Consider the following 26526-nt stretch of genomic DNA (forward strand, 5'->3'; position numbering starts at 1 on the left):
TAAGGTGATTATCATGACCACATCTTATCATTTAGGCCAAGATGGTTTCAATTTTAAACGGGTCTGCCCGTTATTCATTGACTATAATTTAATAATAAATTTAACTCCTTTATAGACAAGCTGTCCATACTAAAATATATATGTATAGGTATCATAAAAAGTGTACAATAAGTATAATTTCAAGAAAAATGTTAATGAAGCTCATTTTGTCAAATTATCTACTTAGTTTATTATCTACTTACGCGAATTATGATTAAGTTTGTGTGTTACATCTAAGTCGATTTTATTAATTGCTTTAGGCAAGTAAAATAAAAATATTTCAAAACGGACTTAGTTCGATTATGGTATATATTATTACAATAATATCACTTGCAGGTACCTTTCATATGTTTTTATTAAAAACTTGCTTGAGTACATGTCCAGTTTTTTTTCTAATTTGCCCTGTGTTTGTCAGAAGCAAATAAAAATGTTTCCCAATATTGTTTCAAGAGCTGTGATATTATAGCTTTTTATTAAAATTTCATAACAACCTGTATTCATGTTTCTGTTCAATAAATGACTTTAAATGTGTAATTTTTTTAATTTTTTTATTCCTATTTCCCTATTCTTGAATCATTGTATTTAAAGAATACAGAAAATAGTCTAGAAAAATTACAATACCTTGCCTTTACCACCTTCACTAACATTACGTACATGTGTTGAACTCACAGTGCAAATCCCTCATACAAGTGTATCGGTGTGGAGTCAGAAGTATAATTTTCTTTTATTTATTTATTGCTTTCATGGTTGAACGAAATAAGTACTTACCTTACCCTGTGGTAGTTACCTGCAGATATGAGGTTGAAGTCTCAATATATTATGGTATAAATTGAATACAAATTGTTTTTTTTTAATGCTTAGTTGGGTGGACGAGCTCACGACCCACCTGATTTTAAGTGGTTACCGGAGCCCATAGACATCTACAAAGTAAATGCCGACACCCACATTGAGATATGTGTTCTAAGGTCTCAGTATAGTTACAACGGCTGCCTCATCCTTCAAACCGAAAAGCATTACTGCTTCACGGCAGAAATAGGCGGGCTGGTGGTACCTACCCGTGCGGACCCACAAGAGGTCCTACCACCAGTAAAAGGTTTCCAAATTGGTTATTAAAATCACCTCATGAATGCATCATCACCAGGCTTATGCTTGACAAGGAGGTATGCTAAGATACGTACTTTACAAAATCCGGGAGTTTTGCGTGGAATATTGGTCCAATCACTTGACCACTGACAGAAGGTGGCCATTGTCAATAATCCAATTCTAGCGGAACGTTTGATACGTTTGGGTCGTCCTATGAACTTATATTGATACTTTTATTTTAAATCTATACACAAAAAACATTGGTTTCGGTTAAAAACAAAATCATCATTAATCTTCTGAGCATCGCTTAAAAGTACCTTGAGATAGATACTCTAAAGTGGATACATATAAATTTGTGTCATCAGCATATTGGATGCTGTCGATTCTGACACCGTTCATGACCAAACCCACATCTACAATATTCAGTGCCTTCATAAAAGGTACTCAAAGTAGATGTTGAAGAGTACAGTCGAGAGAGAGTAAAAAAAAATTTATGTAAAGGTCAAAATGTTGGGCAGTGATACTCAGCCACTTACTCGCTGTATTTTTAGACAACATTTTAAGCTATATTTTGGAACAGAGACTATAATATTTGAATGTTTTTACGTAATCGATGAAACAACCGAAAATATTGTGACTCATAATTCAGCACCTTTATGTAGGTACGTGCCTTATCCATTACGAAAATCAAAATAGGTATTGGATTATTTTAAGAAGAACTCCAACTTGGGACACAGTATTTGTGTGAACATTCTTCGTTCTGTGCTCCCTATATTCTTTCGCTAAAACGACTTTGGTTAGAGTTTTTAAGGTCGTTTCAGCCAATCGAACCCGTTTCAAATTTGGTATTAAATGGTAATATTAAATTTTCTTAAGTTATTACAATAAATGCTACTTCAGAAGTTCATAAGGTATGTTCATTGGGACTAACGACTTTACCTTTTTTAGGAGTTTCAATTGCACCAGCCAGTTCATTTTCCGTTCTATTAAATGTGATCTGGAAGCAGAGTCTAGACTAGTCTAGAGTCTCGAAGGATAATACATGTTTGTAACCCTTATTTGCCCAATTGATTCATTATTAATATGATTAATAATCAGATTATTGTCAAACTTCACACAATCCGGTCTAAAATATGGATATAAATGTAACTAGTCAGGTCATAAGTATTGTCACACAGTAAAAACTTTTCTTTTAGAATGCTGGCCACAAAAAAGTTTATTGAATTCGAATTTCGAATTGTTCATGAAAATAAAAATGTATACTTATAGAATTTTACGCATTTTTAAATATGGAGTGGACGCTTAAAGAAGATCGTGTTGCAGTTATTGCGTTGCATCGTTGCGGTTACGCGCCAATTCAAATTTTTAACATACTGAAAAATTTGAATATAACCAAAAGATTCGTTTATCGTACCATCAAACGATACAATGAAAACTCTAGTGTAGATGACAGGTCAAGAAGTGGTCGCCCTTCGGTCTGTTAGGACTCCAGCAGTGATAAAAGCTGTGAAGGCGCGAATTCAAAGAAATCCCAAACGTAAGCAGAAACTGTTGGCCCTTCAGATGGGGTTAAGCAGAACCACGGTGAAAAGGGTGTTAAATGAAGACTTAGGGCTTCGGGCATATCGAAGAAAACAGGACATCGTTTGAATGCTCGTCTAATGGACCTGAGACTGAAGAGATGCCGCGCTTTGTTGAAGCGGTACGCGGGAAAAAAATATCGAGAAATTCTTTTTTCGGATGAAAAAATTTTTACCGTAGAAAAGAGCTACAACAAACAAAATGATAAGGTGTACGCACACAGTAGTGAAGAAGCGAGCAACCGTATTCCGCGTGTCCAACGAGGTCATTTTCCATCCTCGCTCATGGTATGGTTGGGAGTTTCTTATTGGGGCTTAACAGAGGTACATTTTTGTGAGAAAGGTGTAAAAACGAATGCAGTTGTGTATCAAAATACAGTCCTGACGAACCTTGTGGAACCTGTTTCTCATACCATGTTCAATAACAGGCACTGGGTATTCCAACAAGATTCGGCGCCAGCTCATAGAGCGAAGAGCACACAAGACTGGCTGGCGGCGCGTGAAATCGACTTCATCCGGCACGAAGACTGGCCCTCCTCCAGTCCAGATTTGAATCCGTTAGATTACAAGATATGGCAACACTTGGAGGAAAAGGCGTGCTCAAAGCCTCATCCCAATTTGGAGTCACTCAAGACATCCTTGATTAAGGCAGCCGCCGATATTGACACGGACCTCGTTCGTGATGCGATAGACGACTGGCCGCGCAGATTGAAGGCCTGTATTCAAAATCACGGAGGTCATTTTGAATAAACTTTAGTGTCATAAGAATCTATGTTTTGTTAAGTTCATTTTGGTATATGAATGGTTACATAATGAATAAACTTGTTTCAATTATTTTACATTAAACATGTGACAGAATTTATGACCTGACTAGGTATTTAAAGTAACCGTGCTCGAAGATGAAACGAAGATAATTTTGTACTTTGACTTATTCTTTACTTAGTAGAGTACTGTTTTATCCTCATTTAGCAATTTAAAGCGAAAACTGCGCCTGAGATTATAGCACGACCGTTAATTTTAAATTGTTATTGTGGGCAATTTTCTAACATTGGTAAAAAGATCGATTTCAGTTTTGAAATGTTGTAGCGTCAAAATCTCCAGCCACGGCATCTGTTTTCCTATTCAACTTTAATTCCAATGTACCTTGTATCAGATATGATCGTCTTAGACCTATTTCTACATGCATTTATACCTAGTATTCAAATTGTTAAAAATCTGTTGTAATGATTAAGTTAAACAGTTTCCCGCCCGGCAACTGCACTCTTCGAACTCAGCAAAGAGTTCGAAATGCAACCTAACCTCATGTCAAGGACAAGCTGTTGAAGCCTTTCAAGACTATCAGTATAAGTAGGAAAAAAAGTCAAGTCGCGATTCCGATCCTGTACCTAAATCATTCGCGATGCAGCTAAAAACCTATTTAGGTCTCCTTTGGAGGCGCTCGGGCAGCTGTTAGCAAATCCCAGCCCTCCTGGCTGAACCTTTGCTCACCCACCTGCCCTGGTGAAACCGGAGGGGCCTCCAGGCCTTATCCATAAAAAAAGTTAGCTAATAGTTATATAAATTAGAAAATTGCTATGAACGTAGTTTTGTTTATTTATTACTTTTTTAACTTTGTATTACCTACTCATTATTTTGTCCTCTATTTTAAATAGGGGGAAGAAAAAATGTATTGTAAGTAGGTAGGTAACATGTTAGGTAGGTAACAACAATGTTTTGTAATTTTTTTTTTTTGCCCATGTAGGCAGACGAGCATACGGCCCACCTGATGGTGAGTGGTTACCGTCGCCCATGGACTTCAGCAATGCCAGGGGCAGAGCCAAGCCGCTGCCTACCGCTTAATACTCTCCACAAGCCTCGTTTGAAGAAGGATATGTCATAGCGCTCGGAAAACACCGTGGAGGGGAGCTCATTCCATAGCCGGATGGTACGTGGCAAAAAAGATCTCTGGAAACGTACTGTGGATGACCGCAGTGGCTCCAGATAGTATGGATGAACTCTACTCCGGTGGCGGGCGGTGCGATGGTAAAAATGAGCTGCCGGTATCATCTCGAATAATTCTTCAGAGCACTCCCCATGGAATATACGGTACAAAATACAGAGGGATCCGAAGTCCCTCCGCAGACCCAGAGGTTCCAAACGATCCGTGAGAATGGGATTATCGACAATCCGAACGGCCCTCCTCTGTATGGAGTCAAATGGAAGAAGCTGGTATTTGGGAGCCCCGACCCAGAGATGGGAGCAGTACTCCACGCGAGGCCGGACTTGTGCTTTATAAAGCAAAAGCCTTTGTCCTGACATTTCGTTTTTTACGGATTCAAAGGCAGACATAAATAATAACCTGATTGTGAGCGACCACAATCATTCATGCATTTTAGAAATCCAGGCGCACGCACGTCCATCTAAAATCACAGCTGTTGCCTACTGTAAAGGAGTTTTTTTTTTTAAAGTTGTTAACAAAATTATTAACAAAATCACATCAATAAAATAGGTAAGTCTATCTATGTTTCCATTTTACAGCCTCCCTGCCTATTCTACCATAGATAAACCATTTAATTATTATCTTTAGACGATCCTAGGATATCCTGGTACCATCTCAGACACATGCCTGGGTATAAAAGAATTAACAAGAACTATTATAAAAATATTTTTAAAACTACCACATCATTAGCATTTTAGTACCTGGTATAGTCGACTAACTCACAAGTCGCAGCGCTGCCGCGCTGCCCAGCTATTATGGGTTACAAACCTATTTTCTGGGCTGGTCACACTGCGGTTTGTCACTGCTGTCTTGCGTAGTTCGTTCGTCCGCCATTTCGGCGTCACTATCGCATTTCAGAATTGATTGAAACGCCCTCATTGAGGGAAATTAGAAGCTCCATTGTTGGATTCACATCAGGTACTTTCATGAAATAATTTATTTCAAATTTTCAAATTACCGTGGTTTTTATACTCAATATTATTTATACAACTAAAAAACCTACATATTAACAGACACGTGGTGCAGTGAAGTCCAAAAGTGTTGAAATTTTCCGTGAAATCAAAAGATAACTGACGACATGAAGTGTCACTCCAGCGCCTCCTGTGAATTTCAACAATAGTTTCCTAGTGGCGGTAATATTTTGTCGCAAACTTGTATGGCATTTTTTAAATCTAATATCTCTTTTATTCGACTTCTGCTTTTCATTTTATTCATGATATCACTGCCGTTGAAACATAAAATGGCGGATCATATACTGTCTTTGGAGAGTGAAAAAAAACTTGAATTCGTTTGAATGTCTGCAGTGTTAAAATGCCTGTTTTGTGTATTGATGTTTTGTAGAATGAGTGTTCTAATGAATTGGTTAATCATTTAATTTCTTGTCTTGCCACACAAACATTTAACTGTTCGAACAGCGAAATAAATATAGCTTGAAATACGTAACGCGAGGTGAGCGATCGAATTTATACAAACATTTTGTATTCTCAAAATCTCCACTCTGTTCAAAACTCAGTCTCCTTATTATAACATTCCTTAATATAACATACTTTAGGTATGTATAGTTTTCGAATGCTTTCATTATCAATATCTCCAAACTGAAAAAATTAATGGAATACACATCATATCAGTTTAGTAAAAAAACGATATTCACAGATAACAAAATAGAATTATTTAAAAAAAAAATTGAGAAGTTTGAGCACATTAGAAAAAATAACATGTCAGGTAGAGAAAAGATAAATTTAATAGTACTTAAATATTACACATATGTATTATTATTTACTAGAAAAATCTACTGAAAATAATTGGAACCCCACCCAGTGATATAAAATCTTGGAAATGGAATATTTAAATTTAAAATCACAGACACTAATATGATAAGTTTCAAAATCTTAAAAAAAAAGAAATAACAATATTCTCAGATGAGGTTAGTAAATATCAATGTTTTTCCCCCAAAATGACACAATTTGCATTATTTTTTACATTTATATTTAAGAAATGAAGATTTTCTTAAACTAACACTAACCAAATTAAATTTGTCTTTCATAAATCACAGTAAAAGCTCACAGTGACCAATTAATCGACAGGTTAATTTACACTACATAACTAATTACGGTAATTTAAGAATGCTCATATAAATGGAAGATTTTTTCAATCTCACAATTCACTAGCACTAATAACATGAATTCTGTTGTACTTCTGGTATTGTAAAACTTTTCTATACTAGCAGTACATTCACTGATACACATGACTGGCTAAATAAATAATAGCTTAAAAAAAAACTAAAAAACATGCTTTCATAGAAAATTCAACTACAAAATAGAAAATATATTTATAATTAAAAAAAGGGCGGGGTGCTTTAATATATAAGCGTATTGTTTAGTTTTTTTAAAACTTTTTTATTTTGCATTTTTTTTAGTTTTTTGAGTGTTCAGTAGCATTATGTATCATAAATTATTTACTGTACATTCACGCAAATACGACAGCTTACAATTTGTTTAGTGAAAAAAAGAAGGTGCTCAAATTAATTTATGGTCTTGATTGCTGAAAGTAACTGCTTAAAATATTGAAATGTCATTGGTCTTTGATAAGTGTTAAGGCCAAAATTCAAGTTAACCCAACGCTTTGAACGGGGTCAAAATCACTGTCAGTTACATACATACTAACATGAGTATCAAGCTAACAAAAGCATATTAAAAATAAATTGATAAACTTTATACATTAGATCTCAAAAGAGTATTACTGCTTACTGTCTGTTCACATAACTCAGAATGTTGAATAGTGTTTTTTTTCAATTTTTTTTCTCTGTGGCTGTAGGTCACTATTTGTATAATTTGGGCACCATTTATGGATATAAATAAAACTTGTGATAAATCTACAAGGAAAGAAATGATAAAACACTGAGAAGGATTGATAGTATAAAAGGAAAGCCAACCTTTTGCAATACCCAAAAATGATGGTTTTCCACACTATGAAGCATTTGGCCACATATGAAACTACTTCAAATGTTCCATGTTTACCTAAACAGATAAAGTATTGAAGTATTGAGAAATTGCCGTAGTTGAAATATTGGTTTTTGGCAAAACAAAATACTTTTAAAGGGTCCCATGAGCTGAGAAAATAATATTTGCATGAATACAACCCTGTAGCAATCGTTTCACACACTATTTGAAGACTTGGTAGGAGAAAAGATACCTGATAGCAAGGAAGGTACCCATGTTGAAATAATGCCAAAGGCAAACTTGGCTTGCACTTGCAAGAAATAATGAAAACTGGACAGTTAGGTAGTTAAAAAATGTTCTTTTTTCTGAACAGACAAAAATACAAAAATAAACAGGGTATGTTGTGATGGAACATGATATATATGAAGCCCTCCAAATAAAGCATTAACTGTAAGTACACATGAGCTGGCAATTTTAGCTTAAAAAATTGTGAAGGAAACATAAAAATTTGTGGATACTACTGTGGATACTTGTGTATGTGTGTATTTGTGGATACTTGTTAAGCTGATAAAAGTAAACAAATATCAATTCCAGTATATAAATATACTGAAAGACAAAATGTTACTTTAAACTTCCGGTTATTTGAACATTTCAACGGATTAGTGATCCAAAGCATACAGCATGCATCTTTAAGGAACCTCTTACATTGCAATCAGTTTCTTTCTTAGATTGCCAGCTAACAACCCAGATCTGAACCTAAAAGTGCATCCATGAACTGAAGTCATTAAACAGTTTTAGAATAATAGCGTGGCAATTTAAGAAAGCTGTATGTTTAGGAGAATGACACTACCTCTCTTGCGAAATGTCAAAAATTGATAGTCAATGCCTCAAATAAATAAAGCATTAATTAAAACTCATAGACATGCTTACTAACTAAAAAAAATGTTAAAGTGTATTAAATTGATTTTTTTCTTATTACTTCATATTCATGTCAATTTTTAATCTAAGTTTCATAGAGAAAATTCTAGAGCATTTTTAAATCGTTCTTATTTATTTGCTTAGTTTGTCCATTGTTTGAAATTTGGTACTATTCTTTCTTTCTGGTCGTTCCCTCAATGCTGAGGATCGTGACTGTATGTCAATCTTCTCCACTCGGTCCGGTTCTGCGCCATATGTACTATAGAGAATTAATAAACATTGCAAGAACAATAATGTTTTTATACTATATTCCTAACCCAGATTGCACCATTTGTGTGGCTATTCCATAAAATAACTAGTTATTTCTAAGAATCGCATCATGATTTAAATAAAAAAAATGTGGAACTTCAGATCGTTCCTAATTATATATCCAAATCTATATATTAAAGTAATATTTGTTGCTATGAATAATAATATGAAAATGCTTATGGATTATTTTTTATTTGCTTAATATCTTTAATCTCTGTGATTCTTTTCTATTAGTTAACTGTTAGTTAATCGCTATATGTATGTCATCAAAATTGTTGTTAATGAAAAAGTATTACTCTGGATTTCATATCTCTTAGTAGATTTCATCTTCTTAATTATTCATTGTATTTTCATTCAATTAATCTTAGTTTTCTAAAATCAAGATGTTGTCGATTATTGCACTGTCGATTGCATCTATAATTGAGATGACATATGTCAATTACTTATCGTCAATTTGTCAATGTTTTTATTGATTATTACTTTGTTGGTGCAACTAACTAAATAAATAGAATATACTTGAAAATATATACTTATTAATTAAAACTGTGAGATCTTTGACCTTTTGAAACCAAAAATATCTACTAGAAGAATGAGCAAAATTTTTGGACCATTTAAAAAAGCTCATATGATAAACTACATTAAATGCAAACGTTTTTAAAATATAATAACAATTAATAAACTAAAATCTATCTAATAATTGACCTTTTCTAATGTCAAGGTTGTTATACAATTTCTTTTGTAAGCCTTGACTGTATCATATTTTTTACAAGCTTATAAATTGCCAAGAAGCTGACAGTATAAAATTGTCATATATACATAGATTAAAGGAGAAGCATAGGGTAATATTTGCAAAGATGCTATATAAATTTCTGCATAGCTTTTTTAGCTGCAAGATTTTGGATATTTTTGAATTCTAAAATTATAATTTTTAAATCAATCAAATAATGTTGATATTAATAGATATCTAAAATAAAATACATAAGAAGCAATTACAATGCTCAATTTGTAGTTTTGTAGTTTAAACTACTTATGTAATAAAAATGTTAGCATTTGTGCTATTTCAATGTATTTATTTTCATTTTGAATTCATGTTTTATTATTTCTAGACAATATAAATATCACTTTTATATATTTTCCATTCATTAAAAGTAAAAAAGAATCAAAATCTCTAAACCCATCATACAAAGCTAACTTTTGTTGCAGTTATGCCTCCTGGTAACAGAAAAGAGAAAAAAAAAGACAACATGGATGAAGAAACTACAACAGTTATCACTAGTAAGCTGCTAATTTTACTTTAAGTTTACTTTTTATTATGTTAAAAGTATCAGTAATTTAATTTGAAGCAAATCCTTTGAAAATTATAAATTATTTGAAGTTCAGTTTTCAAAAATAATTAAGAATGCTCTAATTTACAAAACAAAAAAAAAAGGAAACTAGTAGTAGACAGGGACTTGGCTTGCCTTCTTATATTAACTCTGTCCATGACTGATGGTGACCACTTAGATATGTTACAACAGCTCTCTTATTGGTTTCGAAATTTCGTGGCATTGAAAATAACCCACTTAAGCTATTTTCAAAGTTTTACTTTAACATAGTGACTTAAGATAGTTTAAGATACAACACAACTTGGCTATTTCACAAGCTTAAACTTTTAACATAGTAATACTGTTCAGTAATAGTCTTTCGTTAATAAGATTGTCACTAGTATGGTGGACTGAAACTGTTTGAGCTTATAGTAAATTTATTAGAGACTGGGATTGGATTAACTCAAAAGCATATTATTTATTTTAATGACGTAAATAAGTTTTAACTTGTAACCTGTTTAATGTTTGTAAGGGAATATGGTTTACTTGAAATTAAATGCTATAAAAACTACTTTGTCAAAAATGTGTTTTGTGTGATGGCATGATGGTTGGATGGCTTGTCAGTAAAATTCTGTATAGTATGATAAACTATCAGTGTAATAAATTCACACTGCAGTTTACAATTTTTCAATGTACCATCCATCCATTCTACAAAGGTTAGGCCACAAAAGATAGCTTTAAAAAATGAATATTATCCTATCATGAGCAGTATTTAAAATTATTCCCGATTTCAGTACCAATACCTATTGAAAATTGATCGATTAAATCATAGCCGCCCCTCTCTCATTTTAGGAAGTTAGGCAGTCTCGCCTTAAAAAATAGCATTAAGAGTTAGTTGTGATCATTATTAATTTAGGCTATAGTCGTTCACTGCTGAACATAGGTTGCCCCCAAGGTCATGCTCCCCCCGTCCAACGGTTTCCGCGATCATCATCAGGTCGTCGGTCGACCTTGTGAGTGGACCCTGCCTTGTCAGCATTGCCATTACTCCAATGCAACAGAAACTTGCACCACGTGTGCATGTGTAGGCGATACGATTCATGGCCTTATCGACAGATTTACTGTGATTTCCTCTGCCCGTCTACTGCTATGAAAATATAATTCGATTTACAAGTTACATAATACCTCAGTAGACAGAAACAAGATTTGCGTTTGTTTCATTTTGCTTTTTTTGTTGTAAAAATTTTAAATGTCGCCACCGAAAATGAACATGTGAGTAAATAAACAAAACTAATATTGTTTTGTCATCATTGGACAATGCTTTATACGAATTTAATTAAAATGTCAAAATAAGTATTATTTTTGAGGCTCATTTTAAATTATGGCATCGATACACTATTTCTCAAATCATCCACCATTTTAACTTTTTATAAAAATTTATCACTATAATAAAATGAATGTTTGTATGTTGTTCTCAATGAGCCCCTAAAACATCCGATTATTATCAAACCTGGTGTGGTTGTTCTTAGCACTCATGGGAAGACATAGTAAAAGCAACATTAGGTAGATAGCGCGTGAGTAATTTCCAGAAATTGTTGTTTTTCATACAGTTAACGATGTCACTGCAGCACATGACCGGGTTTCACTAGTAATTAAGTTAAACAGTCGATCAAGCTGTAAAAAAACCGAAATCAACCTCGTATTTTCCAAATTTAGTTGTAAGGACAATACGTATGCGCTTTTAAACACTCATATAATATCGTTTATCATGTGAAATATCAAAACGGCATGCCTGATAATTAATCTTGAAACCATGAAAACTCCAGGCGTGTTTTATTAATTGGTATGACGATAGGTGCGACTGAAATTAAAATTCCTAGTGTTTTTAGGATTGGATCACTTCGCTCTTCGCTATCTAGTTTTATCAGGCGAACCATTGTTACCGTGATCATCTTATAGCGTTCATTTGATTATTAATACCTATTATTGTGACAGTGGAAAGTGAAGATGAACCTGACACAGGGGTGACATACTTCGTAGACGAAGAAGGCAGGTACTATTACCAGCCCACTGGGAATAATCAGGACCTGGTTCCGCTGCAGACTGAAGCAGCGGAAACCACAAATAAAGACGTAAGTACAAGCAACACTTTTTAGTACGTTTATTTAGGTATTATAGTAGTATAGTAAGTTTTGATGTAATAATTCTCTACCGGTATTAGCTATGACACTTTTCTTTGCCCAAAATATCTGAAGATTAATACAGATTTTTGAGCCCAGTACAGACCCCTGGCTCTCTCAAAGGGTTTACTTGGTCGTATTTGTAATTGTTCAGTATTTGTTTTTTTTTATTGCTTAGATGGGTGGACGAGCTCACAGCCCACCTGGTGTTAAGTGGTTACTGGAGCCCATAGACATCTACAACGTAAATGCGCCACCCACCTTGAGATATAAGTTCTAAGGTCTCAGTATAATTACAATTACTTGAGACGGTCCTGTCGTGCAACTTAAGCTGTGAGTGTGTTATCTTTATTAAAGTAGCTGTACCCGTCTGCTTCGCTGGGCATTTAAAATTAACATTACTATTGCTCACCCCTACAAAGATTCTCATCATTAACGCCCCCGCAACTGGTGTAGGGAGTCCAACACTCATATAATATTAGCCTATCCATTAAGTACGTGTATTTTCTACATGGATGCCAAATTTCAAGTCAATCGGATGCATGGTTCAGTAGTTATAACGGAGCATCCGTAAAAACCACTGTAGATTTATATATTAGTATAGATGTTTATTTTGGTGAGGCGAGTTATGCGGACGGACGCATGAGTAGCTATCCTTGTTCTTCTGAATTTGAGTGTTTGGTCTGAAAGATAAGCAGGCTTGTATTTCGAATGCACGTCTTAAGATTGGTAGGGGCCATCACGTTATGGTGTCTGGGCTTCGGTCCCCCTCAATGGCGGTTGGATTCTGAGCCACTTACACCTAACTAAATTGCTCTGTACCGAAATGTCTTACAGTCATTTCTTTTGTGTAATATGTATATTATGCAAAATAACTGAGCTCAGATTATACTGAAAGTTATTTATTATCTTAACTTAAAATTATCAGTTGGCTAGTGTGACTAGACCAAGTTGGCTAGACCAAAAATAAAACTAGTTGAATTGGATTCTAATAAAAGGAATAAGCACGGAACTGGTCTGCCATCGTATCCAATAAATAAAAAATACCAGTAATCTCTGAACTCATGTGACATGATATAAAGATTTTTATTTTTTGTTTCCACTTCAAAATCAAGTCTTATTAGTAGCCCATTTTCAAATGTTAATTAGGCTTTTTGTCATAAATATTATTTACATTTCTACATTTGAGCTTGATAAGCTTCAGAGGCTTGCTATTACTACTGCGCTCGCTGTCGCTGTAGTGCCCGAAGTGATTCTTGGCCGTCTGCAATAAATAAACATCGTCATTCGTCTGGCGTTTATTTTATTATTATTTGTGGTCATAGGTTAACAAAGATGGTGCTTAATATTAATAAAGGTATCAGTATGTCCTGCTAGTAAAGCGTACAAATATTAGGTTTAAGTATAATCTACATAAATGCGTTGCGTAAAACCTTGGCACTTGGAGCTGTTTACTCACTTCACAGCCTAACCCTGATCTACCTGCACTAAATGCCCGAACCACTTGAGCCCGGGCGCCTTCATTTCCCCCAGAATATTTGGCTCAACAAAAAGCTCCTCTACATCTTTGTTGTTCCGGATTCGCCACATCCCACTGAACTGGTGTCAGTAACTTCCTCAGTTTTTTCCTCCTTTCTCTCAGTTACGAGAACTTTTATCTCTTCTTTCCCTGAAAGCGTCTATGCTTCGCATCCATACAAATACGATCGGTCTGAGAGTTGTATATCCGAATCTTGATGCGCCTGCTTCGTAACTTCGAAGAGAGAACCAAATGTAAGGCTGCACTGTATATTAGAAAAAATTGTATACGAATTTAAATTTCATTGGTGTCTGTTACATTGCAACCAAGGTACCGGAATTTAGTAATTCCTTTGTACTTTGTATTTCCCACAACTAGATCTTCTCGACTTATGTTTTTCGAGTATATCGACCCATGTAAAGATACTCCGTCTTTTCGTGAGTCACACGAAGGCCAATCCGATAGGCTTCCTGTCGGATGACGTTAAATGCTATGACGTGCTGCTGCCTTTCTCCTAGTAGAACAAGGTCAAGGGCATACCCTATCACCTTATGCTGTCCCTTGAGCCGCGTTCCGCCGTTAAGTATGTAAATTTCCGTATGTGACGTATTCAAGTGGTTGGTTGAACAGCATTAGTGACAGAGCGTCCCCCAGCCCAAGTCCAGTCAGTTTATTGTTAAAAACTAGTGGTACACCGGTAGTCGGAATTCGACTATAATTAACTGAAATTATAAATTTGTACACCATTATGATTCTATTGTCGAAGATTATTATACTTCTATAATCACAGATTTCGCCAAGACTATGTACACTTTAGACAAAATTAAATATTAAATAAAGACAACCTATTCTGAATTTGACCACAGAGCAATATATAAGCAATAAGAAAAGTTTGTTAATACACAAATAGTATGCTTGCGTGTGTGTGTGTCAAATACATGGCAGTATGTGTAATGTTTTCATTGATTGATTTAATGTATTTTTTAAGCATAAATTAAAAATATATTAACATTCTGCACTACTTCTCTATATTGTCTATAAGTGTGGGAAATTTCATACTCCTCCGTTCGCGCAATTTTCGTAAAAAGGGGTACAAAGTTTTTGCTTCACGTATTATTAATATATATTGTTGTTGTTGACAGTCTATTAGCGATGCTGCTGAAGATGTGCTGATGAGCAACGAATCCGAACAATACCAGACCGTGACCCTTGTCCCGTCAGAGAACAGCGGCGGTGAAGTCAGCTACGTCCTCGTGGTGCAAGAAGAGACTAAACCTATCAATCTTGATATTAAAGTCGATCAGGTAAGTGTTTATTGAATTTTAAATTGACACCGTCAATTTAATTTACTACATTTGAGGCCTATAAAAAAATCAAAGGCAGCTAAACGCCATAGTGTCGTATAATTGATTAACAATGGCGCTATCTTGTTTAGTTAGTTGGACACGCTTTAGTGTTTTCATGGTATAACAAATGCAGCTAATTCTCCAACAAATTCAGTTAAAAAAAAATATTTTTACTCTGTACTAAATACTAATAAACGAAGTTCTATCATTTAAAATTCAGATTATTAGTAATATTCTCATTCTTTATAAATCTGCTTTAAAATAAAGAATATCGTAGCTATCCGAACAAAGTTATTTCAGCTTTTCAAACCGGGAGTGTTGCTAACACTGGCCCTAGCAAGAGCAAGTACTTTGATGGTTCGGGAAGATCCGTAATGACGTGTTTAGGGCCGATTTTTGTATTTACCTGAATATTTGACAGACTTGGATTTAGCTGCCTTTGATTTTATAGGCTTCCTTTATCAAATTGAAGTAGTAATTGGTTAAACAAATTGAGCTGGAGGAAACGAGTGAGGGCCAACAAGAAGTACTTGAGAAGAACTGAAAACGAAAATCAATGTATCGTTAATTGGAAGCAGTCATTTATTTCGAATTAATGCTCTCGATAACAAGAATGCGGTAACATAAAAAACAAATCATACCGATTACATACATGATAAATAATTCAATATATCCAATTAATAATATCTCATTATGACAAATAATAATTTATCTCAAATGATTTCCTGTTGTTGTCTGCAGAGAAAACCAATAGGGTGAATCTAATTAGAAGTGTGACCATTCGTACATCCCTATCGCCCACCTTTGTTACAAAAATCCTTAGCACTCACTTTTGTAACGAAATAAAACTAATGAAGGTAGACAAGATCATTGTCGTAATTAACTTCTTCACGGAAGTATCACATAAGCGTGCGAGCGGAAAATACGATAGAATCGAAAAAAAAACAATATAAGTGTGAAATGATATCAAAATTATTTTCCTCTTATCATAAAACATTATACAAATATCTCGGAGTCCAGAAGAAGAGTCCCACTCTCTTTGATTGGCCATCAGGATGCATTATTTTATAATAGTCTTTCAGTTTTAATAGCAATATTGCGTTACTGTCCAACCCTGTGGAACAGCGATATTCAAAAGTATTGCCAATAGTTTCGTAACAAATGTTCACGATTGACTTCCACGGTGAAGGAATAACATCGTGTAATAAAAATCAAACCCGCAAAATTATAATTTGCGTAATCACTGGTGGTAGGACCTCTTGGGAATCCGCACGGGTAGGTACCACCACCCCGCCTATTTCCGCCGTGAAGCAGTAATGCGTTTCGGTTCGAAGGGTAGGGTAGCCGTTGTAACTATACTGAGATTTTAGAACTTATATCTCGAAGTGGGTGGCGCATTTACGTTGTAGATGTCTATGGGCTCCAGTAACCACTTAACACCAGGTGGGCTGTGAGCTCGTCTAAGCAATAAAAAAGAAAACCTGTGTGCTTAGTGCGAGTTCGTTAACGTTCTCGATAGCGTAAAAGTTAACTCAAATTTGTACGGAGTTGGAACGTTTGCCTATGTTTGCGCTAGGGGCGCTGTTTCGACGTTTTACGTTAAAAAAACTCGCACCAAGCACACTGGTCCTAAATTAGTAATCGCTGTCTTATGGGAACTATAGTGACGGGTAGTAATACATATTTAAATATTTAAAAATATATTGTGTATTCAGTCCACAAACGTCCACTCCTTAGGTAGCTTATTACATGTATATATTAAAATATATACATATAGATATTAAAAACCGAGACAAAAGCAAACTTGTTCGTCGAATATCTCCACGATGTGGGAATGTATACCAGTGCTGATGATGTAAAAAAAGCGTTGTAGAGAGCTAAAATAAATTAATGATTGCATTTTTTTTATGCAGGCTGTGTTCGAATGACGCTTACAATCGGTATTAGTTTTATACACATCGATTTGTATAAATAGATCCGAACAAGTTTTGAAAACCTCGTTGGTCTAGTGGTGCCATATATATCGGGTTTGATTCTTGATGAGAACGTCTCTTTGTAAAGGATTTTGATATTAACTAAATATTAATCTGTGTTTCCGGTAACTATAATATGAGAAAATCGCTAGCTATAAGTCCTTGAATGTGGTGTGCGTGAAATGTGTAAAGTTTATTTGTTTATTACAATGTAGGATGAAGAAAAGGTCTCCGAAGACGTGTATAACTTTGAAGAGGAGGAGATTGAGGCAGACGTTACCGACGAAGAAGACGAAAGCGAAGCAAAGAAAGCTCAACCGCAGACGAAGAAGGGAAAGTTCTTACGTCCATGTTTCACGTGCAATTTCTGTTCGTACTCAAGCCACAGGCGGTGAGTGTTTTGAGTATATTCCTTAAATCAAACTGACGCTGCAATCCGTTTTCAAAGTAGCTTCACTATCCGTATTTGTGACAATTTTAAATCAAGTCAATTCTCTTTTTTTTATTGCTTAGATGGGTGGACGAGCTCACAGCCCACCTGGTGTTAAGTTGTTACTGGAGCCCATAAACATCTACAACGTAAATGCCCCACCCACCTTGAGATATAAGTTCTAAGGTCTCAGTATAATTACAACGGCTGTCCCGCCCTTCAAACCGAAGCGCATTACTGCTTTACGTCAGAAATAGGCAGAGTGGTGGTACCTATCCGCGCAGACTCAAAAGAGGTTCTACCACCAGTAAAAATACTATTTCTTCGCTCACTCCATTCTTACACATATCGTCATTCACGCAATCCATCCATTTTTTCTTAGTCTTAGTCTACCTCTTCCTCTATATCTGTTCTTATTTATATTAATCTATATATAGGTAAAGGTAAAAAAAATTGTAAGCGTCATTTTCACTTCTGTTTGTCAAGAAATTTATTATACATGGTCACAGTGCCTAACCACATTAATAACCAGACAGTCTTGTGCCACATAATACATTCATCTGTGATTTTGACAAGCAAACATGAAATTGGTTACCTATTTTCTATGATTTCATATAGAACAACATTTTGAACCTATCGAATTTATCTAGAATAATCACTGACCCGTAGCAATAATAGCGTAAACAAATGAACAAATCCAATAACTACTGAGCTACTACTGAGTCCAATAACTACTGATAAAAACCTTTCTCAGAATGGGGATACCTTAGATGCAAAGTTATATTTAAAACATTCAATAATTATATTATTATGAACACTCAGAATTAGTTAAAGTAGTAATCTTACTAAATCATTGCACTGTTGTATTATTAAGTTTGGTATTCAATTTAAAGAATATATTATAAAATCTTGTGAAATATGTAGTTTCGAAATTATGTACGTATGAGTTTGGAAAAATTCGAAGATATTCATCACTAAAATGACGCAATTGTTGATTTCTACAATAGTAATAGAATAATGTAACGCTTTTAAGGATAAAATAACTTTAGTTTCTGAATTGATTTGTGTTTTTTCTAGTTTTGTTTTTTTTTAACATGAAGCTTTAATATTTGAATAGTAATAGTAATAGCTAACATATATTTTTAATACGTGTGCAGTTTAGCCATATCAGGACTAAGTGTGAAGGTAGAGAGGAGAAGCAGTCATGTCAGAACTATGTGGGATGGTAGAGAGAAGCAACTTTACGTATAAAATTGTTAGTTGAAATTATTCAAAGGTATACAAGATGTTAATAAAAAATATTTGCTACCCAGATATCTGCTTCTTCGCCACATGAAATCTCACTCTGAAGATCGTCCCCATAAGTGTGGTGTGTGCGAGCGCGGCTTCAAGACAATTGCATCGCTTCAGAACCATCTCAATATGCATAATGGAGTGAAACCTCATGTTTGCAAATTTTGCAACAGCCCCTTTACTACCTCAGGTAAGTTTGTTTTAACTTTCTTTAGAATCGTGGTGAGTTGAGGTCTGTAACTTCAAACTGTTATTTACATTATGATTTTGGTTAGTAAACATAAAAGTCAGAACGTAACAGAAAACTACACTGCTAAACAGTTATTACAAACAGTCATTTATGTTTAATATTAGAAAAACAATTGATTAATTGAATATGAAATTTCGAAAAGGGCACATGTCGCATATTTTGTCAAATACGTTTTTTTCATACACATGTAGTTTTGAGGCTTACCTACACCCATTTTATTATAATTCCAGTAATTTTCAATTGCTAGGTACTTAACACTAAAATATATCTCAAAAGTTAATATTTTAAATTTTACTCTGTTTTAGAAAATAATCAGTTTTTTTCATTTCCTGAACATTTTACATTTTCAGAGATGTGCCTTTTTCGAAAGTGCGTATACAATTAATGTTTACTTGTTTCGGAAATTGGTGTTTGTGAGTAGAAGAAGTTTGTAATGTATATAATAATATATTATTGGTTTTATCAGGCGAGTTGGTCCGTCATGTACGCTACAAGCACACACACGAAAAACCTCACAAATGTACGGAGTGCGACTACGCTTCAGTCGAACTTTCGAAGCTACGCAGGCACGTGCGTTGTCATACTGGAGAGAGACCTTACCAGGTAACGCAAAAATTAAACATTACTATATCAATTTATTTATCTATTACATTACTATATCAATTGCGAAATTTTCAAATCAAATTTTTTGGAGTGAAAACAAAACAGCTAGTGGTATCTGATATCGTCGTTGTCAAATCAAAATATGCTATGTGCACTTTTTGAGATTTTTACTTTTTGACCTTTTCGTATAGTTCACAGCCCTATCTACCGTATAAAAACTGTTATGTGTCTATAGCTTTAATATTTATCTATAGCTTTCATTTGTGAGATAGTTCTTAAAAATTCACCTTCATATAAAAATTTATACGAAAATGTTTTTACTCGTTAATTCAAGAGTTTTTGCACATCGCAGATTTTGGTTTGACAGCGACGATATGCTAGCACACAAACAGTTACACCTCAAATTTTATATATTTATAATGTTTTTGCATGCTGTGGGTACTGCGGGACTGCTACTGCCGCTTTATATTGCGGGTAGCAATGTATAGTAATTTATTTCTTTAGACTATGAATTTCAGTTTAGGCATATAAGCTCAGCAACTAAAAACTGAATTTAAAGAACCACTTAGGTTGGAGATAATCAAAATCGTCAGTGATTAACGGATCTGAAATGAACCATTTATAGAAATCGGAAATTATAGAAACTTTTTTTTTTCAAATATTCAGTGTTTAAATTTATCTATTAATAAATACAAAATTAAATATTCGCCATCGTCTTTTGGTGGCTAGGTATTTGAAAGTATACTGGCATGTTGTTTTAACGTTACAGCCTTGTGGTTACTGTGAACAGCCACTACAGAATATTAAAATTTACAAATATAAAAGCATAATAGTAAAAAAAATTCACTCAGGCTTTGGAGCTTTAGCGCGTACTTGACATTGTCGAACTTACGTTTGACGGATTTGTACGATTTTCATCTTCTAATATGATAATGAATTTATCAGATCAAATAATTTCATTAAATATAACATTTCGTCCGTTATCAATGTTGTTATTAATACAAAACTATGGTATGTTCATTATCAGTGTCCACACTGCACGTACGCTTCACCGGACACTTTCAAGCTGAAACGCCATCTCCGTACTCACACTGGTGAAAAACCGTACAAATGTGAACACTGCAACATGTGCTTCACACAATCAAATTCTCTTAAAGCTCATAAGCTTATTCATAATGGTAAGTAATATTTTAAAAAATACTCAATCAGTCCATAAATTCTTTCAAGTTTATTAGTCAAAACTCTTTAGCACCGTTGTGATTGGAAATTCAATTAAATTAAAATATATTATAAACATCTTAAGAATTTGATCCGCGAGCGAACCATACAAAATATTTGTCGGAACTAATATTTGCGGTGATTTGTCGAAACAAAAAATAATTAGTCAATCAGTTAAAGGTTCGTTTGAAATGTAGGTATAACTGTTATTGTATTTGAATAAATAAAAAAAATCCGTAACACACGAATTTAATTTTTTTAACTTCAACAATAACATTTCATTGTATATTATTGGTCTTTGTATTTTTCTCTATCATGCTTAATAAATAATACCTTCAACAGTGTCTGAAAAGCCGGTCTACGCTTGTGAGTTGTGTCCAACGAAGTGCGGCCGTAAGACTGATCTTCGGATTCATGTGCAGAAACTTCATACATCTGACAAGCCTCTCAAGTGCAAACGATGCGGGAAAACCTTTCCCGACCGTTATTCCTGCAAAATGCACAATAAGGTACTAAGCATATAGACTAATGGATAGTTACACCTTTACAAAACCCGCCAAGACTCACTGACGAAAATAGAAATAGAATTTTTTAAACAATGATTTCAATATTTATGTGTACCATTTATAATCCATATCAATACTTACTTTACAGACTCACAATGGCGAGAAATGTTACAAGTGCGAATTATGCCCATATGCTTCTACAACACTACGTCACCTCAAATCTCACATGCTCAAGCATACTGATGAAAAACCTTTTTCTTGTGACCAATGCGATCAATCTTTCAGGTAAATTGTGATTTGCTAAGAAAACATTATACTACGAAATTATGGGTAAAAGGCCGGGTATTTATAAACTCATCAAAATGTAATAAATGGTAACAATAATCTCTATCTATATAAATATGGGACAAATAAATATGCATACAATATTTTTTTAAATAAGTTACTTCAATAACATGGATTAAAATAAAAACAACAATTTAACAGGCAAAAGCAATTGCTACGTCGTCATCAGAACTTGTATCACAATCCTCACTATGTTGCCAAGCCACCAAAGGAGAAAACCCATTCTTGTCATGAATGTAAACGGAATTTTGCCCACAAAGGCAACTTGATTCGGCACCTGGCCACACACGATCCAGAATCTGGCCACCAGGAAAAGTTGCTTGCTCTGAAAATGGGACGTGAAAAGAAAATAAAGTACCTCAATGGACCAATAATCAAAGTAAGTAGTGCTTTCATTTTATGGGATTAATGGGCAGACAAGTTTAAAGGGAATGCAGCTCACCACCTTTAAAAATCTCATTTGTACTGCATAATGGCTTAATGGCCTTGAAACCGTAATCTACCCATGAAGCTTCACTTAACACAAAACTGTAACAATTACCCTAAAACGTAACTGAAATTTCAAGTATTTTACAAATAAAACTCAGTAATAATAATTTTAACCAGCATTAGGGGTCAAAACTAACCCCCCTCGACCGGGTATCCGTAAATGGATTCCCCAGCGTTAAAAAAAAAAAAAAAAAAATAGGGGTCAAAACTAATAGTACTGAGTTTCCTTTTAGATAAGTATGCTTTTATGCTGAAAAGTTTAATCGCTGTATGTAAAATAGGTGCTGTGCGCTTAGAATGTTTCTGAAATGTTTAAAACATTAGCTGTGCGATATATTGAAACTTCCTACATAGAATAAATTGATAATTCAAGTATAAGATAAATTATGCATCCAGTAGAACAATATTATGTTGCATACTGCATATGAAAACATTTGTTCTTTTACTGCTTATACAGGTTAAAGAGCACTTGTAATTGTAAATTATTTTGAACTAGCGACCCGCCCTCGCTTCGCTTCGGAAATTGTAATTTATCATTGATTTATCCACTATTTAATGGATGTTATTATACATATAAACCTTCCTCTTCAATCACTCTATCTATTAAAATAAACCGCATCAAAATACGTTGCGTAGTTTTAAAGATTTAAGCATACGTAGGGACAGATATAGGGACAGAGAAAGCGACTTTGTTTTATACTATGTAGTGATAAAGATAGAAAACCTGTTTAAATTAACTAATCCCTTTTGAATTTTGTTTTTGAGTTGAGTTGAGTAGAGTTGATTTTAGAATGTGTTTGTGAATGTGAATTTAGAATTTAGATTTTGGAAGTAAACAAAGTAAAGAGAGATTTATGTATTATATTATTAACTAAAGCAGTGCATAGCGAAGACTTAATAGCAATGTTTGCACTTGATCATTGCGATGTTTAACTACAAGAAGCTGAGCGTAGAATGCGTTTATAGTTTATCTATACTAATATTATAATACACAGGAAAGATTGTTTGTTTGTTTGCATTGTATAGGCTCCGAAACTACTGAACCGATTTTAAACATACTGTCACGGTTGGCAAGCCACACTATCCCTGGGTGACATAGGCTGTATAATATTGGCAAAAAATTAGGGTTCCTTACTAAAACTTCAATAATGTAACTCCAGGTGTAAAAAATTTCCTATAATACTCTTTAGCGAAGCCGGGGGCGGGCTGCTAGCATCATATAAATTATATAAATAGCATAAATAACCAATATAACCAATTAAAATTAACGAAATTATTTGAAAAAATTGACATGTATTAGAAGTTTACTTTTGGGAAAGATATTTATTCAGAAATCAGTTATTAAACGCTGCAGAATCTTCCCTGGGCTTTAGAAACTAATTAAATTAAATAAGCTAATTTGATAATGTGTTGTTGATAATGTCTGTCTATTAGTGACATAATTTTTGACACCTTGATTTCATAATTCTAGATATTCCTCTCTGCAAAAAACATAAAAATTCTGTCTCTGTAATACCAAAATATGTAAATACAGAATTTATTGGCTTAGCGATATTTGAGTTATTTTTAATAGCTTTCAAAATAATGTATATGTGCAACCCATGCTCGAAAACAAAGACTCTTGTGCTAATTAATTTTTAAAGTGCTATATAGGATAATAGGATAAAATTTACATTTGAAACTCACTTATTTTATAGTTTATAATAACAAACAAAACATATAAATGCAATTCCGAAGATATTAAAAGTGTTTCTAACCACTCTTATATATACTAAACTCCAGTAGTAATTTATTTATTTAAATCTACAAACTGTTTTTAGATATGTCCTATTCTACTAAAAGTCTGCTCAATCTATTGTTTCAGGATAGTGAAAATGACGATCCTGATGTGATCCGTCTTGGACTCGGGACGACCGGTCTGAATTCTAACGATCTGAAACGAGGCGAGCTGGTAACCGTCGCTGACGGTGAAGGACAGCAGTATGTGGTGCTCGAGGTTATACAAATGGAAGATGGATCCGAGCAACAAATTGCTGTTATAACCCCTGATTATCTTGAAGAGGAAGATGAAGCAGGTGATTATTGATATAACAGCTTTTTATGTTGTACTTACTCGATCCCCATAGATAATACAAGGTTAACATTGCCTCCCAACTGAAAATTGAAAGATTAAACTTTTACATTAGAGTTGTGGTTATCCCATTTTAAAAAATGCGCTATGTTTTCACTGCTGAAATATTGTATAGTTTATAACAAATTAAATTAACTTATTTAATTCTTCTAAATTCATTGTTTGTCTGATATTTAAACAGCTAACAGCACTTATTACTGTTATTACTGTTCATTATATTATATAATAAGTATTTAATTATGAGCTTGTATTAATTATATTTAATTTAAATACATACATATTTAAATTATTTTATTAATTTAACAGAAATGGAAAGTGTAGATTCTGATGATGACAAATCTTCTATAGCACAATCCAGCCAGAAAAGAACCAGGACCATTAAAGTAGAAAACGATGTGGATTCTTGCTTCGGTTTTGATGTATGTTTGCTTATTATTACTTAGAAATACCTATTGAATACTAGTCAAATATGAAAATAAATTAGTTACAATATGTAAATATAAATTAAAATTTGTATGTCTTCTCTCTTACTGCACGAACGTTCACGTTTTTAATTTCTGAACTAGACACGAATTTTCAAGAGGAATTTTCATGATCCTGAAAATCTATGAAAATAACTTGTTAAAATTTTGTTTTATAGTTATTTAATATTTTCAAAATTGTGAGTTCTTCACATAAGGTAACTTAATGTAAAATTGACAGGAAGAGGACGAAGATGAGGAGGAGGGTGAAGATGAAATCGAAAATGAGGAATACAAGGAAGTGGTGCTGCGCATAGTTTAAAACTATTTGTTACGGGTCTCCAACAGGCGTGTGCGAAGCGTGCAGAGTCTCACGCAGGTTTTGGGATCTGGCGCTAGAGCAGGCTTAGATCCGAATACTATAGTTTAATTAAATTTACGTCAAATTTTGGGTATGAAGATAATCAATCACCTTTAATAATTACAAAAAAAAAATGTTTACTGATTTGTTAGTAATTAAGAACTGTAAGTGATTTTAATCCTGAATGTTTGTTTATAATTAATTATGTGCATACTATCTCATAGTATATATTTAAATATATTGAACTGTTAGTACTAGTAGGTTATTAAAGAAATATATATTATGCATGTATATTTATTTATACATCTTATATTCGCAGATGTGGTAAGCTTAATAGGACTTGTAGTATTTTAATAGTAATAGGTTTGTTGTCATTGGATAGTGTGTAGATCTCGAAAATTAGTCTTGCTGTGTACTTTGATGTACTTTGTTTTTATTTAAAATTAATAATAACGTTTTAAATTTAGATATTTGATTAAATAAATGTATTCATACTCTTTGTGTAATAATATGGTTTTGCCATAAAAGTAAGTCGGAACGTTAACCATATTCGTCTAATTAATTTTGGAAAAGAAGAAAAACGAATCAAATTACTGGTTGTATAAAAATGTACGATAATAGTGTTAACTAAATGAATAGGTGAAGACACATTACTAAGCAAATATAATTGTAAAAAAAAGATAAATAATGTAAGTAATCTTATTTAAGAAATAAGTAATTAAAACTTTCATTTATTACAATATGTTTAGTAATATACCAATAATTAATTTTCCTATAATACAGTTAAGTTTAAAGCTATTTCATTTGACACCTTGTTTCTATGGATATATTCATGATCATATGAGAAAACTAGCTGTACCCGTCCGCTTCGCTGGGCATTTAAAATTAACATTACTATTGCTCACCCCTACAAAGATTCTCATCATTAGCGCCCCCGCAACTGGTGTAGGGAGTCCAACACTCATATAATATTAGCCTATCCATTAAGTACGTGTATTTTCTACATGGATGCTAAATTTCAAGTCAATCGGAGGCATGGTTCAGTAGTTATAACGGAGCATCCGTAAACACCACTGTAGATTTATATATTGGTATAGATTAGGAAGTTAGTGACCTATGCATCTACACGTATAGAATTACTTGGCCTTACTGCTAGTCCACCACCACGGAGCTTGAACAAAGCAGAGCTAGACGATGTCTCTCATGTCGAAAGTATACATATTAAATTTCTAGAAATTTCCTCACTAATGAAATAAAGGATGAGCAGTTGT

General features: G+C 33.8%; 1 protein-coding gene across 4 annotated transcripts; it reads left to right on the plus strand.

Annotated features, from left to right (window-relative positions):
* Nucleotides 1-5360: 5360 nt before the first annotated feature.
* On the plus strand, nucleotides 5361-26339 carry LOC114246681 (uncharacterized). 4 transcript variants are annotated; one of them, XM_028179352.2, is made up of 15 exons: nucleotides 5438-5598; nucleotides 5694-5813; nucleotides 10050-10121; nucleotides 12146-12282; nucleotides 14992-15153; nucleotides 17384-17559; nucleotides 18912-19081; nucleotides 19608-19744; nucleotides 20772-20922; nucleotides 21305-21471; nucleotides 21617-21753; nucleotides 21955-22192; nucleotides 24167-24377; nucleotides 24740-24852; nucleotides 25136-26339. In XM_028179352.2, exons 3-15 carry the CDS (start codon nucleotides 10052-10054, stop codon nucleotides 25214-25216), a joined length of 1950 nt encoding a protein of 649 aa, XP_028035153.2. In that variant the 5' UTR covers nucleotides 5438-5598; nucleotides 5694-5813; nucleotides 10050-10051; the 3' UTR covers nucleotides 25217-26339. The 4 variants fall into 4 exon arrangements, with proteins under 4 accessions (XP_028035160.2, XP_028035153.2, XP_089596454.1 ...); XM_028179359.2 differs by lacking the exon at nucleotides 5694-5813 and having other exon boundaries at nucleotides 5361-5598; XM_089740328.1 differs by lacking the exon at nucleotides 5438-5598 and having other exon boundaries at nucleotides 5672-5813.
* The last annotated feature ends 187 nt before the right edge of the window (nucleotides 26340-26526 follow it).

The sequence above is a fragment of the Bombyx mandarina genome, chromosome 01 (assembly GCF_030267445.1).
Source record: "Bombyx mandarina strain Sakado chromosome 01, ASM3026744v2".
NCBI lineage: Eukaryota > Metazoa > Arthropoda > Insecta > Lepidoptera > Bombycidae > Bombyx > Bombyx mandarina.